This window comes from Citrus sinensis, chromosome 3 (assembly GCF_022201045.2).
Source record: "Citrus sinensis cultivar Valencia sweet orange chromosome 3, DVS_A1.0, whole genome shotgun sequence".
Taxonomy (NCBI): Eukaryota; Viridiplantae; Streptophyta; class Magnoliopsida; order Sapindales; family Rutaceae; genus Citrus; species Citrus sinensis.
Window position 1 is genome coordinate 35,154,092 of NC_068558.1, and position 18,546 is coordinate 35,172,637.

General features: G+C 35.1%; 2 protein-coding genes and 1 long non-coding RNA gene across 3 annotated transcripts; all 3 read left to right on the forward strand.

The window, feature by feature from the left end:
• The first annotated feature begins 406 nt into the window (after positions 1–406).
• LOC127900785 (disease resistance protein RPV1-like) lies at positions 407–886 on the forward strand. The gene has a single exon (XM_052436017.1). It carries the CDS (start codon positions 407–409, stop codon positions 884–886), a length of 480 nt encoding a protein of 159 aa, XP_052291977.1.
• An 862-nt stretch (positions 887–1,748) lies between these two features.
• Positions 1,749–2,298, forward strand: LOC127901405 (uncharacterized). The gene is made up of 3 exons (XR_008053546.1): positions 1,749–1,935; positions 2,027–2,100; positions 2,192–2,298. It is a non-coding gene; the product is annotated as an uncharacterized LOC127901405 (long non-coding RNA).
• A 7,014-nt stretch (positions 2,299–9,312) lies between these two features.
• LOC127900786 (uncharacterized) lies at positions 9,313–9,987 on the forward strand. The gene has a single exon (XM_052436018.1). It carries the CDS (start codon positions 9,313–9,315, stop codon positions 9,985–9,987), a length of 675 nt encoding a protein of 224 aa, XP_052291978.1.
• The last annotated feature ends 8,559 nt before the right edge of the window (positions 9,988–18,546 follow it).

Sequence of the window (18,546 nt, forward strand, 5' to 3'; positions counted from 1 at the left end):
TCCTTTCTTTCTGTAAATATTTAAATTATTGTCTATCTTTTTATAAGGATCAAAAAAATTTATAGTTTATGATGTGTTTAACATAAACAAGATTTTTCAATGGCTGGCTTGATAACAACAACAATACTGAATTAAGTAGTCAATAATTTTCATTCTTGGCTGGTATTAATTGCAAAAAATATTTAGTCATTTTCTAGATGTTTATAAATTCATCTTGACTTAGACCTCCAGTTTGATGTGTGAAAAGTTACAGGAAATTTTGAAAAAGATCTTGACTTGACTTGACTGCTTAATTTGTATTGCCATTTCAACGCTCTATATATTCAAACTTGGGCATATTTTATTCGTACAACTACACTCTGAAGAATCTATTTTTTCTGTCATAGCATCTGAAAAATTTTCCTTCATGGCTTCTTCTTCGCTTGCTACAAAAGGCAGATATGATGTCTTCTTAAGTTTCAGAGGGGAGGATACTCGTGATAACTTCACTAGCCATCTATTTGCTGCTTTGCGTCGAAAAAGAATTAAAATCTTCATTGATGAGGAAGCTAATAGGGGAGACGAGATTTCGCTTGCTCTTTTGAATGCAATTGAAGGCTCAAAGATTTCCGTAGTCATTTTCTCAAAGAACTATGCTTCTTCGAAGTGGTGCTTGGATGAACTTGTCAAGATTCTTGAAAGCAAGAACCTTAGTGGCCAAATGGTTGTTCCAGTTTTCTATCATGTTCATCCATCGGATGTTCGGAACCAAACTGGAAGTTTTGGGGATGCTTTTGTTAAGCTTGAAAAACAGTTCAAGGAGCTGCCAGAAAAAGTTCACAAATGGAGCGGTGCTTTGACTGAAGCATCCAATATATCCGGATGGGATTCTACGAATATGAGGTAACTCTTAGCTCATCCATCGAGTAACGACAACAAGTTGGTTTTTTTTTTTTCCCCTCTTTTAACATGACGTGACAGTAACTAACAAGTATCCATACTAATAAACTGGAACTCAAATGTTGAAATTCTTAGTGTTAATATCATTTATACATCAAATGTTGAAATTCTTAGTGTTAATATCATTTATACATCTAAGAATAGTAATGATATGAATATAAGCTCCTTGAACCAAACTCAGGGTACAAAAAATATTAGTTAGATAAAAAAATATAAAATCAAATTTAATTAGTAAGCGGTCCCACGTGATTAGGGATGGCAAAAATCCCCACGGGGACGGGTACCCTCGGGGATTTTTCCCATTCGGGGAGGGTACGAGGATAATTTTATACCCAATTTTTTATTCGGGGAGGGGACGGGGAAAATTTTTTACCCAATTTTTTATTCGGGGAGGGGACGGGGATGAGGTGGAATCCCTATCCCCTAGCCATTTCCCCATTTTAATTTTTAATTTTATTTTTATTTTTAAAATTACTAATAAATAAATAAAAAAATTATAAAATATTGTTAAAAATAATAAATATCAAAATAGTTGTATGTTGGGAAAGTGGTCACCCTTTGCCGGGAATTAGTTGAAGAGTATTAATTGAAGTTTTCACCAACTGTTTATTGCTTTGATTATACTGGTAGTAGTTCTTCTACTAGATCTACAGGGGATTCTTATAAGAAAGCAACCAAATGGATGACAGGTTTTGATGATTATGTAAACAATGGAGATTGTGCAGTTGTTGCAGATAAATTAGATTAATATTTGGATGAGAAAGTTATACCCCGGATGGAAGATTTTAATATTTTGAGTTGGTGGAAGACAAATGCTAATAGGTATCCTACATTAGCTTGAATTGCTAGAGATATTTTGGCAATTCCAATTAGTTGCTTCTGAATCAGCTTTTAGCACCAGTGGTAGAGTTGTGAGTCCATACCGTAACAAACTTCATCCAAGCACATTGGAGGCCTTAATGTGCTGTCAAAGTTGGTTACGAGCTTACAATAGCAGTATGAGTTTATTTTCATTGTAATTATATTATACATTTATTAATATTTGCACTTATAAGTTACGTTACTTATATCATTTTCATTGTTTTAGGTTTGAAATCTGAGGCTATCTCTCAATTTGCCACATTTCTTGAGGAAGAACAGGAGGAGCAGGACGAGCAGGAGGTAAATAGTTTTATTAAAAATATTAATTAAGTATTTACATTTATTTCATTTATTTTATTGCCGATATAAAAATAATTTTTTTTTATTGTAGGATTATGAAGATTGAGTCATTGACAAAGATAATTATTTTAATAATTTATATTTTGAATGTGACTTTGTAATGGATCAATATTAATGTAAGATATATTTTGAACTTTATTTTTATCTGAATTTTTTATTTTAATATGATTAATTTAAAATCAAAAATAAAAAAATGTATTAGACTATTAGTTATTCGGGGATCGGGGACCCTCGGGGATCCCCTGTTATTATTCGGGGAGGGGATGAAGATTCTCTCAAGCAATTCTGACGGGGACGGGGAGGGGACGGGGACATATGCAAAATATTGGGGATGGGTATGGAGAGATTGGTCCCCTCCCCTCCCCTCCCCATTGCCATCCCTACACGTGATGAAAATTATTCGACGAATATTGTATTTAAAAATTGATCAATTAGTAAAAATGCCTGAACCCCTTTCATTATTGATGTAAAATTATTAAGAAATTTCTTTAGGAAAAATGCCACTCACACCTCGAGATTTGCTTAAATGATCATGTAAACTGCCTTAGTATCATAAATAATCATACAAATCCCCTAATTTCATAAATAACTATAACGCTCTTTGATTAAAACAACTCAAATAAATATAAAAATAGTAATAAGATAAAAATAATAAATAAATAGCATATGATGCAAATAAAATATTACAATAAGTATAATTAACAAAATAATGTATATAATGAAAATTTATTTTAATATTAATTTATTATTAGTCTATCCTGATGGATTTTATTAATACTAAAATCTGTTTATCCAAAAATTTAAGATTTATACTAATGTAGACATAATTAAAAAAAATATTGAAAATAAAATAATATAAATTTTAAAAAATACTGTGAATGTTAGATATAATTATTTTAAGGGAAATTATCATTACATCACTTTTATTTTGCCTTATTTTCATCCAACCACTACAAAATTCTAAGATGTACTTTGCACCACCTTTCTTTTCACATTTGTATCACCTAGTCACTTTTACATTAACAATATTAAATAATTTTAATAAAATAACAATTTTACCCCCAAATAAATTAAAAGATCATTTTATTTTATAAAAACTTTAAAAAATAAAAAATATAATGATAAAAATATCCCTAAATTTAATAAAAATAAATCCCAAAATTAGAAAATTTCTTTTTAATAAAAATTATTTTAATATAAAATTATAATTATAAAAATAATTGCAAAATTTTTGGATTTAATAAAAATCCCCTAAATTATTAAAATTTTAGGATTTATTCTTTTAAGAAATAAATTCAGTTACTTTAATAAAATTTTACAAAATCATAATTTTTTAATAAATAAATTCATTTATTTTTATTAAAATTTTGTAAAATTATAATTTTTAATAAAAATAATTAATAAATTTTTTTAAAATCTAAATTTAGTAAAAATCAGTTGAGCACCTCTATTTGGGATTATTTTGTATTAAATTTAGGGATATTTTTATGATTATAATTTTTAATTTTAAAATTTTTTATAAGATAAAATAATCTTTTAATTTATTTGGGGGTAAAATTGTCATTTTATTAAAATTATTTAATAGTGTTAATGCAAAAGTGGCTAGTTGATACAAATGTGAAAAGAAAGGTGGTACAAAGTACATGTTAAAATTTTGTAGTGGTTGGATGAACATAAGGCAAAATAAAGATGGTGCAATAATAATTTTCCTTATTTTAATATTATTGAAAGAATATGACAGATTAATAATGTTAAAATAATTTTTTTAATATTCAAAATATTTTATAAATTTTATCTTATTATATATATATATATATTGTTATTTTAATTTTAATTTATATTTATTATAGAGCTTATTTAAAGTTAATTATTTCTTTGAATATTAAAAATTTATTAATGGAAGGCAAGTGACTTTTACCAGTGACAGATAAAATAGGCTAATTAATGCAATTTCAAACACATTGCCTACTACTTATCATAGGGCATGTTTTAGGCATGTTTATGCTAATTTTTCCAAGTCATATGTTGGTGCATAGTTGAAACAACTATTTTGGAAAGCTACTAAGAGCTGTAACAAGCATGATTTCGATAAGGCAATGGCAGAGATAAAAGTTGAAAAAAAAGCTGCATTTGAGTGGTTAGAAAGAGAACTACATGCTTATAATTGGTCGATGCACATATATAACAAAAATTACATGATAGAACATATTGACAACAATGCATTGGAGTGCTTCAACTGATGGATATTACCTTACCAAGATAAACCTTGCTTAACCTTGCTTGATAATGGTTGAAAAAAATCATATGTAGACTTATGAAATAGTTTACAGAGGGAAGAAATGAGGTAGCCACCTGGAAAAGACAGCTGACACCTAAAGTTTTGAAAGATAGGTAGACAAAAAAAGTAAGATTACATAAAAAATAATTATACAAACTTCTAGTTATCTGAATTTTCAATCCATCTAGGAGGCTTGTGGTGAAGTTAGAGACCAGAACGTGTGATTGCGATTATTAGGAAATTGCCGGCCTCCCTTGTCAACATGCGATGGCTGTCATTGGATATGCAAGACATGCAATTGACGAGTATGTTCCAACATAGTTTACTAGACAGGCTTACCTTAATACATATTAACCCTTGCTAAAGCTCTTTTTAACCAGATTTCTAATTAGTTCGAAGGGAAGTGCTTCATAGAAAATGTCAGAGAAGAAATAGAAAGTGGTGTTGCATTAGTGCATCTACGTACACAAACAAGTTCTTTCTCTATTATTAGGAGCAAGACTTGAAATGGGAGGCCCTAACATACCAGCGTACACTCTAGAGAAGCTCAAAAGTACTAAGATTCTCATTGTTCTTGATGATGTCAGAGAATTTGAACAACTACAATATTTAGTTGGATGGCTTGATGGGTTTTGTCCTGGAAGTTAAATTGTTGTCACCACTAGAGACAAACAAGTACTTCATAAAAGGGGAGTGAAAAAGACGAACATGTATATGAGGTTAAGAGACTTAACCATGGTGAAGAGCTTCAACTGTTTTATAAATATGCCTTTAGACAAAATCATTGCCCTTAGGATGATCTTAATGTATTGTCGAAGAAGGTAGTACGATATACCGAGGGTGATCCTTTAGCTCTCGAAGTCTTGGGTTCCTCCCTTCATCAGAAAAGCAAATAAACAGATTGGGAGAATGTATTAGATAATTTAAAACAAATTTTTTACGTCAATCACATTTATAAGGTGCTGAGAATTAGTTATGAGGAACTTAATTCAGAGGAGAAAAGTTTGTTTTTCGATATTGCATGTTTCTCCAAGGGAGAATATAAAGATCGCGTGGCAACGTTACTACATCATCGTCATTACAACGTGACTCATGGACTGAGTATCCTCGTTGATAAATCCCTCATTACAATATCTGAACATATCAACACGTTACAAATGCATGATTTATTGCAAGAAATGGGACGAGAGATTGTTCGTCAAGAATCTGCAAAGAACTTGGGAAACGTAGCAGATTATGGCATCGCAAGGATATTTGTCATGTATTCAAGCAGAATAAGGTAAAAAAAACAATTCTTGCTGAAGAGCTAGGACGTAAATAATTGTTGTAATGCGATAATTTCAAACTAAAGGTAATATCATTAAAGTCATGTTAGGTAACCAAAGTTGGTTGGTGTGAGTGGTTCGGCACTCTCACTCCTTAAGAGAGGTCAAGGGTTCAAGCCCCGCTCTCGTATGGAGTCACCACATTGGTCAGCACTTTACCCCTTACGGGTTGACCCGGTGCGAGTATGGATTAGTCTGGGTTGTGGTATAGGCTTAAAGGGATCTCCCACAGTTGGGGCCCACTCAAGACCACCTCGTGGTTCAGACAAAAAAAAAAAGTCATGTTAGGTAAGAGTTTAACATAAGGGTGTGGCAACTTGCCCTCTATAATATACTTCTGAACACTCTTACTAAGTGCACACATTTATAAATTTCGAAAAATCGCTTTTTATTATGAATACTCTCATAAATACCAAAATAGTTCTCATTTTATTCTTACACCCATCAACCAATGTCGCTTGATCTTCATGTTTATGCATAAAATACTAATGACATTTATCTTCTTCACCTGCTTCGAGCATGTTTCTTCTGCAATTGCCTAGTTCTTTTTCTTTACAAAAAAAAAAAAAAAAATCATCATCTATATGCCACTCATCTATTGGATGATGAGTAAAAAATTACTTCTTATTCAATTCTACCATTCAATTGATAATTGCTACATTAATTAAGACTCAAATGTTGGGATGATTAAAATTGAAAAGGTTATCAAACACTCATATATAATTTAACGACGTTGCAGAAAACAATTACAGCGGAAGCAAAAGAGCAATTGAGAAGTGAAGGAGTCAATGCCTAGTCAATGTCTGTGTTACCCCGGTGATCTAAACTCCAGAGAACTAATCTGGTAGACACCATCGCTCATCTTATGGATACGTGGGCCTTCACACGTGACCCACTAGATCAGAACCCATAAATCTATATCTCTATATTATATAAATAGCGTCATGTTTTAGTCATCGAATCTTTGCCTTATATAAACACTGAGATCCAAACAGGGAAAAGGATAAAAAGTTGTGACTTGTGAGATACAATCCAAAAAAGTTCATCAAATTTTGACTCCTAACCCGTATCTTATCCACTACTCTTCTCTCTCTTTTCATTTTAACGCTCGGCATGTCCTCTGGCCACTTTATATTTCAATGGTAAGTAAATTTTTAGAAAGCTGAGATATAAAATTTTATGCCAATTAAAAATTATGCAACTAGATTCGGATGTAATTCATAATTTATATCAAAATTATGGCTAAAAGTAGATTTTGGAACATACGTGGCCACGGGAGTGTCAAGTTTGTCCATATGGAGTTTATTTATTTTCTGGCTGTATATCTGTCAACTGGAATTGGGCCCTGCAATTCAATGTAGGAGATGCATCAACCAGTGACAAGCCATGCAGTCCTTCAAAGTTACTTAGAATTGAACCTGACAGATTATTTTGGGAGAGATTTAACATCTCCAAGCTTTCCATACTGCAAATTAGAAATATTTCTGTAATAAACGCCGTTGTTTCTGTTTCGCACACCTGATCAGAAGTAAAACCAAATTCACAAATTAAAGGAAACACACACACACACACACACACATATGTATATATTTGGTACCAAAAATATCAAACTTCTCCAGCCAACAAATGAACTTGCCTAACTACCAGCGCGCGAATCAACGAATGGATGAAATTAATTGCATCATAGAAGTGGGCTGCTAAGAAGTAGATTTTTTTTTTTTTATGCGTTGCAATGAGAATGAGTAATGAAAATTAATCTTTCGTTGTTAGGAAGCTCTGAAATGTTAGGAAGCTCCGACAACATGGGAGGAGGTAAAAACCCTAGTTTCGTGAGGGTTTTTTCACCGCCGTTGTAGGCGACGCGTTCAACGAAAAAAGCTCGGATGAGGGAAGAAGGCACGGATGAGGACAATCCGCCGCTGGTGACTTACAAGGAAACCCTAGTGGGCGATTCACAATATAGGGCGGCTGGGATTGGTGGAAGTGAAGCAGACTGGGAGTTTGAGGAGGGTGATGTGATTGAGAATCATGATGGAGTAATGCCATCTATAAGTTTCTCGGCCAGGATACAAGAGAAACTCATTCAACCATGGAAGAACTTGGTTGTGGTAAAGCTGTTAGTAAGGAATATTAGTTATAAGGCTCTTTGTGCTCGACTGGCTAACATGTGGAAACCTTCTATGGGTTATTCGATGATTGACTTGGAGAATAACTATTTCTTGGTACGATTTCGCAATGGAGGGGACGCCTTGGATGCTTTGACAAGAGGTCCATGGATCATTTTAGGCCATTATCTAACTGTGCAACAATGGACGCCTGATTTCGATAGCAAAGTTACGGACTTTGAATATGTCAATGTCTAGATTCGATTACCAGGCTTAGCCCTCCACTTATACCACTAGAAAACCCTTTACAAAATCGGCCAATTAGTTGGAGAAGTTATCAAACTTGATGACAATATAGAATCGTCGACAAGAGGTAAATTCGCAAGAATTGCTGTTAGGATTTCTCTTACAAAACCTCAAGTCTCTCAAGTTGAACTGAATGGAAGGGTTCAGAAGATTGAATATGAAGGGTTACCAGTCATTTGTTTTAAGTGTGGCATATATGGTCACAACAGTGGGGACTGCAGTGAGAACATTAACGATGGGCAATTTGGAGGAGAAGAGACTTCGGGAAAAGACAGCCAACGAGGAGATGTGCATGTTGCACAGGAGGATGGAAGGTCTGCGGATACCCACTTTGAACCTTTTGGACCTTGGATGGTTGCCTCCAGGAGGGGCGTAAACTAGCAAGTGGTAAGAAAACTGTGGGGGAGCCAAATCGGAATAGATCAATCCAAGGAAATATTGTATCAAGATTTCAAGTATTAGAACAAATTCATGAGGAGACTTTTAATCGTGTAATCCCAGAACTTCATGCTTTGCCCGACACATATCTACAATTCCAAGCTACCACCAGCAAAGCTAACCATGAGACAATACCAGCCAAAGCCAAGGAAAAAAGCCGCAGTTGTTATACAGAACCTACCTGAGGCCTTCCCATCCACGAAACCCTTTCAAATAGTTGATATCTCCCATGTACCATCGACTAGCCATAAAAACGACGTAAACAATATAATGCATGCAAACCCTAGCCTCATCCCTTGCCCTTTTACCCATGGCAAGTCCGCTGGCCATGTTACAACTACCGTTCCAACCACTTTAGACCCAACCAGACATACTGTGGTGTTTCGCTTGCCTCAGCTGAGTACACTTGTGGAATATAACTTTGCTAATAACACTTTGGCTGATGATGAGCTACAGGAAATTCAAAATCCACATTCTCCTAATCTAAATGACCCCCCTGACGCCATGGGTGGTTTTGATGATGGAGGTGTTGATAATATTACCAGGGAACTTGGTTTAACATAAGCTGATGCTATAAAAGAAGCCATGTCTGAAGGTGAAGAGTCAATGGTGGAGGAAACGCCCAGAGCATGCGTACAGCAGGTTCATGGGCAGTAGGTATAAGGATCATTTACCTCTATGTGTATATTTAATTACGATGATGTCGGTACTGTTTTGGAATATTCAGGGAGCGGCTTCCCATTCTTTTAGACAAACCTTTAAGACCATTATTCAAAGTTATAAGCCGACTATAGTGGTGGTTATGGAACCGCGAATTAGTGGGCGGAAAGCAGACAACTTCATTCAGGCGAGTGGTTTTGATCAATCTCATAAAGTGGAAGCAGTAGGTTTTTCGGGTGGAATATGGCTGCTATGGAGGGATCAGTTTCATGTAGAGATTACTTTTAATCACAAGCAATTTATTCATCTTAAGCTGCAGCATAACAATGTATTGATATCATGGATTACTGTGGTGTATGCTAGTCCAGTTTCGGTTATCCGCCGTGAGCTTTGGGATCACCTTAATCACCTGGCTACTATCACCAATGATCCTTGGATTGTTGGAGGTGATTTTTACTCGATCCTATTTCCAGAAGAGAAGATTAGGGGGTCTTCTACGGCAAGCGGTGTTTGCAAAAATTTCAGTAAATGGTTTCACAATAATGGGCTTCATGACTTGAAATTTAAGGGCCCCAGATACACATGGTCACGTGGCTCCCTTTCAAAGCGCCTTGATCGAGTTGTTTGTAATAAGGCCTGGTTTTTACAGAATCCTAATGCCTGGGTTTTACATTTTCCAAAAGTTGCATCTAATCATCGCCCCTATCCTAATTAGATTTGATCAAAGTTCCCGAAATAATAAATCTCCAAAGCTTTTTCGTTTCATGGCTGCTTGGTTGATAGATTCGAGGTTTACAGATTTTATGAAGACTCATTGGAATAATGAAATGCCTTATTATCGGGCGGCTTTGGAGTTTATCCAACAGGTGCAGCACTGGAATAAGAATAGCTTTGGGAATATTTTCCAAAGGAAGAAGGTTTTGCTGGCCAGGATTGGAGGAGTTCTAAGAGCTCTAGAACGGCGACCTCTCCGTAGTTTATATCGCCTTAAGGCTAAGCTTAAAAGAGAGCTGGAGGAGGTTTTGATGCAGGAGGAGCTGTTGTGGTTACAGAAGTCGAGAAGGGATTGGATTTTGTTTGGTGATCGAAATACTACATATTTCCATAAAAAAACAATTACTAGACGACGCCATAATAGGATAGATGCAATTAAGGCAGAGGATGGTCGGTGGCTCTATGACATGGATGTTATCAAACAACAGGCTACCAACTTTTTCTTTAACCTTTCTACTTCGAAGCAAGGGATGTATATGCCTTATTAGGTTTGTGGTGCTTTTCTGCGAATTGATGACTCTAGATTGGAATCCCTAGCTACAGAGATTGAGGAAAATGAAATTCAGCATGCAGTTTTCAATATGAGCCCACTTAAGGCGCCAGAAGTAGATGGTCTGCATGCGATTTTTTATCAGACTCAATGGCATATTGTGGGGGGGAGTCCTTTTGTAAGGCAATCAAGGAGGCTTTTCAAACTCAATCTATTACTGCTGAAGTTAACAGAATCGTGTTGGTTCTCATTCCAAAGAAGGAGCAACCAATTTCTTTTAGGATGTATCGTCCTATCAACCTCTGTACGGTGACGTATAAAACAATCACAAAAATTATAGCTAATAGATTGCAGGAGTTGCTCCCTGATTTGATTGGACCCCATCAAACTAGCTTTGTACCTGGCCGCCATATCACTGAAAATATTATAGTTACACAGGAGATTATCCATTCCATGTGGAGGAAAAAAGGGTGCAAAGGTTTTATGGCAATAAAGGTGGATTTAGAGAAAGCATATGATAGGCTGAACTGGTCTTTTATTCACAAAACTCTTCAGGAGCTGAACTTACCGACTATGCTTATTAATCTCATCATGGAGTGCATCACTATGGCCACGATGAATGTGCTCTGGAATGGTGAGCTTACTTCTGGATTTCGTCTAGGAAGGGGTGTTTGACAGGGTGATCCACTTTCACCGTATATCTTTGTGCTTTGTATAGAACACCTCAGCCATGGGATTTCTAAATCGATTCAACAAGGTCATTGGAAACCAATTCGATTAGCGAGAATGGGAACCCCTTTAAGTCATTTATTTTTCGCAGATGATCTATTGTTGCTATCGGAGGCTTCTAACCAGCAGGCTATAATTATTAATAAGTTTGTAGAGGATTTTTCTGCTAGCTCGGGAGCCAAGGTTAATAAATCCAAACCTTGGTTTATTTTTCTACTAATATATCAGTCATGAAGGCTTCCAAAATTGGCTCTGATCTAGGTTATTCAGTCAGTCACTGGCACTTTGGGGAAGTATTTGGGGATCCCTTTATGCCATAATCGGATGTCGAGGCAAACCTACCAAAGTATTATTGATAAGGTTGATCAACGACTTTCTGGGTGGAATGCTTCTCACTTGATCTTAGTGGGACGCATCACTTTGGCGCAATCAGTTTTACAAGCTATTCATGTGTACGCAATGCAAACCACAAACCTGCCACGAAGTATAAAAATGAAGATTGATCAGTTATGTCGGCGCTTTATTTGGAGTGGTTCGGCTGAGCATCAAAAAATGAGTTTGGTTAATGAGGATACGATTTGCACTCCAAAATGCAAAGGGGGCCACGGTTTCAAGAAGCTGAATATCATGAATCATGCCCTCCTTATGAAGAACACTTGGCAGTTAATCACTGAACCAACCGAGCTTAGTAATCAAGTATTGCTAACTAAGTATGGGATTAAATTGGATGAGGTTCTTACAAACCTGCCTACTCGATATGGGTCTCATTTTTGGAAAGCAATGGGAAACATTTGGGAGAAAACTCGAGTGGGAATGCGGTGGAACATTGGCGATTGGAAGAAGGTTAGGTTTTGGTGGGATTCTTGGGTGACAACTTCGAGCCCTTTGGCTGACTTTGTGACACAACGAATTCCAAATACGTTACTTAAGCGAGTAGCTGATTTTGTTGATGAAACTAAAAACTAGAATTGGTCTTTGTTTAGCCACTTGTTACCTAATAATATCCTTTTAAAGAGTGCTTCAATTCATCTTCCCAAAGTTTCTCACGGAGCTAACAGTTACTTTTGGGGAGTTTCCTCTAATGGAATTTTCTCTGTAAAATCTGCTTATGAGCTTTTAGATGATCCTGTTATCAATGCAGATCGTAATTTTTGGCGTTTGGCTTGGAGTTGGAAGGGCCCCCATAGCATCCGTGTTTTTCTTTGGCTCCTCTTGCATGGTCGGTTGAAAACGAGGAAGGAATTTCATAGGAGACATTTGGTTGTTTCTACTCAATGTGATAGATGTGGAGGGCCGGTTGAGGATATTCTTCATACTCTCCGCGACTGTGTTATGGCTAGGAGGGTATGGTCTTATCTCTTGCCTACCCATCATCCCCCTAGCTTTTTTCTTTGCTCTCTTACTGATTGGCTACAGATGAATTTGATGAATCTCAGGAGTATTGGAGAGTATGTTTTGGAGTAGCGGTGTGGAGATTATGGTTTTGGAGGAATGACGTTCTCTTTAATCATGGCTCGTGGGAGAGTGGCTTTATAGCCACAGACATAAAGGCTCGAACGCATAAGATTTTACGTTGTATTCACCAACCTTTGCTTGGGAAACAATAGCGAGTGGAGACACTTATCAGGTGGAAAGCTCCTATTTGGCCGTGTGACAGGTTAAATACGGATGGTGCCAGGAAGGGGTCTGGATATGCTGGGGCTAGTGGATTGATTTGAGACTCCAATGGAAATTGGCTCATGGGCTTCACTGTTAACCTTGGAATGTGTTCAGTTCTCTCGGCTGAGCTTTGGGGTCTTTTGCATGGCTTGAGAGTGGCTTGGGATCATGGCTTTAGACGTCTTCAATTGGAAGTGGATAATAAGAGCATAGTGCATTTTTTGGAAAGGGCTCATCCTTCAGCCAACGAAAATGCAATTCTTGTCAAAGCTGTTCGGGAATTATTAGCACGTGACTAGATCGTGCACATGGAGCATGTGTACAAAGAGGCAAATAGTGCTGCGGACTTCCTTGCTTCCTATAGCCTAACTACACCCATAGGCTTGCATGTTCTTCTTTTTCCTCCTCCTGCTATTTTTTATTTACTTTGTAATGATGCTTATGGGATTGCACACTCTCGTTTAGTGTTGCATTAACTCTTCGTGAGCCCTTATTTAATAAAAAAAAAGAAGTCGATTTTTTCGCTTACTTTGTAGTACGGTGGATGGTCAAACACGGCTAGAGAACTTATTTGAAAAATAGTATTAATTATTGACGGCTTACTTGATTTTTCCTTAAATGACAAGGACCGCATTAATTATAAATTATCCTTAATTTTTTAATTTTTTTTTCCAATCTATTCCTTTCTCTTAACATTTAATTTAACATTAACAATAACTATTAATTGTCCATTATTTAATCCAGTGGCAAACACTTTCAAGTTTACATTTGAGGGGGTTCACCTCTTTGTACATGCGCATGAAATTATTTTTTAATTATTACTATGCTGAGGTTATGGCAATTGTTTTAGTGATTGATTCTGACTATTCAATGGCAGTTCACCTTCAATTTTACCCTCCAACCCCTTTGGATTATTCGTAATTATTTAGCTTAATTGTCATTATATTTTGTCGAAAATGAGTTATAGACTCACTCACACTTTCACAGAGAATAATAAGATTACACAAACTGTCTTGCAAATCTCACCTCTTGCAGATACCTTACCTTTTCTTTCACTTGTGGTCTTCGCCTCTTGTAGAAGCTTTGCCTTTTCTTTCTAGAGATGCTATTGGCTTTTCAGACTATTGTTTCTGTTAACTTTTGGTTCCTTACTTTTCCTGCTTCCTGTGTGAAGCTTTTCAATATTTTAGTTTCTTGTATTGAATGAGCCGTAAAACTCATTTTGTCCCCCGCTAAAAGTTCTTCTCGTTTATCGCGGTTTTCATCAAGTAAAAATGAAAAAGTCAGTCGTTTTTTAGCCCAAAAATTTTGGTTACGAAACTCTTCAACATACATATGCCCCATTCCATCTCCTCACATGTGCTCACCACATGTGATGGTACAGGCAAGCTATTTTTATTCTGCTTGTCTCTTCCTATCTTGCCCTTACACTTGATAACGTTAACAGTTGGCCAATTCGAGGAAGCCAATCCCTCCAAGATGTAACACAAGTATTTCTTTGATAAAATGATTCAGGCCTTCATTATTCAACAATGGCTTATTTATACAAGCCAGACAAAAGAGAAACAGGAATGAAACAAGATAATCTCAACAAATCAAGAACTGGATACTTGAAAAACTAAGTTGATAATATCTCAACTAACTTAGGCTTATTCAACTTTACTACTACTTTAGACTTATTCAATTGGACCGAACATGACCATTAACTCAATAAGCATATCATATGATCTAACATTACTACAAACTGTCATGTTGTTAATTGATAATTTACCTTATCATCATCTCACTGTCACATGGTGAATTGTGTAAAGACCATGTATACGTTACACTGGTGATAAACTCTATCTCTCTACTTTATAAGTATAGCGTCACATTTTAGTCATCCAAATCTTTGCTTTTGTATAAACACTGAGATCCAACCGAGAAAAAAAATGTTGTTAGATACAATCCCAAAAGGTTTTATCAAATGTTGACTCCTTCTGACCCATATCTTATCCATCTATAGCTACCCTTCTGATGGTTGTCGAAGCCAACAAAAATAAATTCCTACTCTAAATAAATTGTGTATAGTGATTGAGCAGGGTCGTGTCCACAGAGATCGATAATTATTTAAATCCTTTTAAAATGTAAAACATAAAATGGGGGAATTGTTGACAATAATAAAAATCAAATTAAAATAATAAGAATGCAAATTAAAGTTGTAATTCAAATTGGAGAAAGCTCTAGTTGAAGGAATTAACTCAGCTTGATTCGACTACTGATCATTGATTCAAATATAGATTATTATTACTTATGAATAGACCGGTTATAGCTATTGAGACCCTCTAATAGCCAATCTCTCCTTAACTAGTCGATAACCAAGGTACGACCGTTGGATATTTCCCTAATCAATAGACAACCCTAGATACGATCATAGGATTTAATCAATTGACAGCTTGAAAAACCAGAGAGACCCAAATCCTAATCAACACATATGATGATTCATTTAAATTAGATTGTTTATTCTCATAACACAACTCACTGCTATGTTATTTGTCACAAACATTAAAATCTTCATACGATGAATCCTTTAATTGACAATAGATTAAGTTGATAATTAAATAGTGGCCAATTACCTAATTAACAAACATAATCATGAAACTAATTCAGAGAATAAACAAATACCCAAAAAGTAATAAAATAATTAAAACATAAGAAAGATCTCACAGTAGTGATGAATCAAAGCTTCATTATCCTTCAACCAGAAAAATAAGTTTAGTTCTTCATTGAGAGAAAAGAAAAATTAGATCTAGGGTTTCTTTCTTTTCCTCCAATCCAAATCCCCCTTTTTTTCACAATAGATTCCTCCCTTAAATACTCTCTCTCTCTTCTCTTTTAGAGTTCTATTTAAAATAAAATACTAATATCTAAAATATTAAATTCGTAATTACAAAAATAATCAAAAATATAAAATACGTTAAACTAAAAATTGCAGGTCCGCAGTTGACAGCACGCGCCCACGCCTTATCAACAAAGTTCTTCTGCCGCTCATAATTTCTCCAAGAGAACAATCATCCTTAAACATCATCTTATAGATCAATTTTATCACTAATCAATAGAATTGCACCTACAAAAGTAAAACACAAGTAAATCACTATTATTAAGTGCAAAACATCAATGTTAAGGGAAGTAAACAATGCAAAACTAGTGCATAAATTGCACTCTAACAAATTCTCCCACACCAAGATGATGCTTGTCCTTAAGCATATAACTCAAGACTAATCCCAAATCTCCACTCAATTCCAATCTCAACTCATCCAAAAACAATTTTAAGCAAGCATACCTCAAGAAATTAAGTCGATCAACATTCGAGAGATGAGGATTTTAAAGCATAGAATTTCATAAGATAGAATAAGAACATTCAACCACCAAGAAGATCCATTCAAAATTCAAGTGCAACAAGATTTAATAGCCCTCTCAATAACTTCACTCCATGCATTCAAAGTGTTTAGGGTATCATTTATGCACTCAAATCAAATCAAAGAATGCTATTACCATAAACTTGCTATTATATCACATCTCAATCCACAAAACATGAATAAAATGCAAAAATCTGAGGGTCTTAAAAAGGTTGTAATGGGGTTAAATAGGTTAAATGAAAAAGAAAGGTCTATGAAAGAAAAAGAGATCAAAATGAGAATAATGAACTCATTGAATGAACTTATGATATCAAAATGCTTATTTCTACTCAAGTCACCAAGAATGTAAACATTTTTTTTTCGATTTTTTTTCTTTTTTTTTCCTTTTTTTTGTTTTTTTCTTTTTTTTGTTTTTTTTTTTGAATCAAACAAAAGAAATGAACCTTGCACAATTTAATTCAAGCATAATGCTTGTTGATCTAATTGAGAAACTTCAATACAAGGTAGAAAAAGCAACAAAATATATCCACACAATGAGTCCAAAAATCTCCTTAAATTGAGGCTCAAAAAGAAGAAAAATGGTTAAGTAGACGAAGAGAATTAGATGGGTAATGGTTAAGGCTCAAACAAAGGTAGCAAATAAAGGTCTTCGGGTAGAGAAAAAGGAAAATGCGAGAATAGAAAAATGGTAAATGGTTTGCCTTTATCATTTTAATGCATAAAATCTCATAATGTGGCTTCAACATGCATAATAAAGCAAGTTCTAGAATAAACAAATTAGGATTGATATTCACATTACAAAAATAATTAGAGCAAAGTGGTTGCTCATAGGCTCAAATCCTCACAAAGTTGGTAAATTTGCCATCAAATCATGTACACTCTTCAAATGAATCAACCATCAATAGTGGTGTAGAATGAGAAGAATGTATGAGTGAGATATAAAAGGAAAGATAAAAAAGATAATAAGCGAGAAAGATGTATGTAGTAAAAAAAAATTGAAAGATAAAATGTGAGTGATGAAAGAATATGATAGAAAAAAAAATAGATGTGAATAATTTGAGATAGATGGGAAAAGAGTAGTGAGAGAGAAAGGAAAAGAAAATTAATAATATATGAAGCATACTAACTCAAAAATCATTTAAGGATGAGTAGAGTGAAAATAATAATTCCAGGCATCAATAATGCAAAAATCCCTCCCCCACACCAAGAACTTACATTGTCCCTAATGTAAGGTAATCAAAGCTCACATAAAAATTAAAGCGTAAGGATAAAAGATTAAAGGCAAAAAGAAACTTCCCTGAATTGTGGGCTTTGATCCACATAACGTCTATGGGCTTGGCGAAAATGGTGGGGTAAATCCCACACTCTCGAAGTATGCGGCCAAATTCTGCTCCATGTTCAGCTTGTGCTCCATTTTCTCTAACTGAATGCTCAAAGGTGGTGCGGATGTAGAAGGAATAGTTGGCGGGGCAGCAGTGTCGTCGTCTAACTCGTCATCAGAGGTAGCACCACTCCTAGCGTAAAGCTTCTCCAGAAGTTGAGTGGGTCCTGGTTCAGTAAACTGAAATCTCTTCTCCTTGAATTCGACCACACCTGTTCTTTCAAACACAGACATATCCAAAAATTCCTTTTTGCAAGCAGGATGCAAAACATTATTGTTGGGATCAAGCACACATAGGTTTATAGCTAACAGAGTAATGTATAGACTAAGAAATAAAGTCCTATACCGTTTAAGCACACTTTGAAATTGTTCCGCTAACCAAAAACCTAAATTAGGCCTCACATCATTTAACATGCACCAGATAAAATAAAATTCAGTTTTAGAGAAAACTCCTGAGTGATCTTTCTTGCCTAAAAAATTATATGCTAAGAATCGATACACACATTTCAAAACAGGATCACGTAAGAAAGAACTCTTTGATTTACTCGGGTCATAGGCATTGTGATCAACAGATAAATTACGCCAAAGACCATAAGGCTCAAAATTTTCGCTAAAGTCACAAGTTGTTCCTAAATATGCATCACTAGAAGAATAATCATCATCAATGAATCCTAAAGCTAGGTTAAAATCTGTGATAGAGTGTGAAAAATTTCGTCCCATTAACCTAAACTTGATGACATCCGGGGTATGCAAAGTAAAATCATTCGGCATATTAAATTGAAAAGTAGCATAAAACTCCCTAATCAACTCAACATAACCCAAACAATCAACATCAACAAATTT

Bases quoted from the DNA above. Each gene is read 5' to 3' on its own strand.
- LOC127900785 (XM_052436017.1), top strand. From the start codon at position 407: ATGGCTTCTTCTTCGCTTGCTACAAAAGGCAGATATGATGTCTTCTTA.
- LOC127900786 (XM_052436018.1), top strand. From the start codon at position 9,313: ATGTCGGTACTGTTTTGGAATATTCAGGGAGCGGCTTCCCATTCTTTT.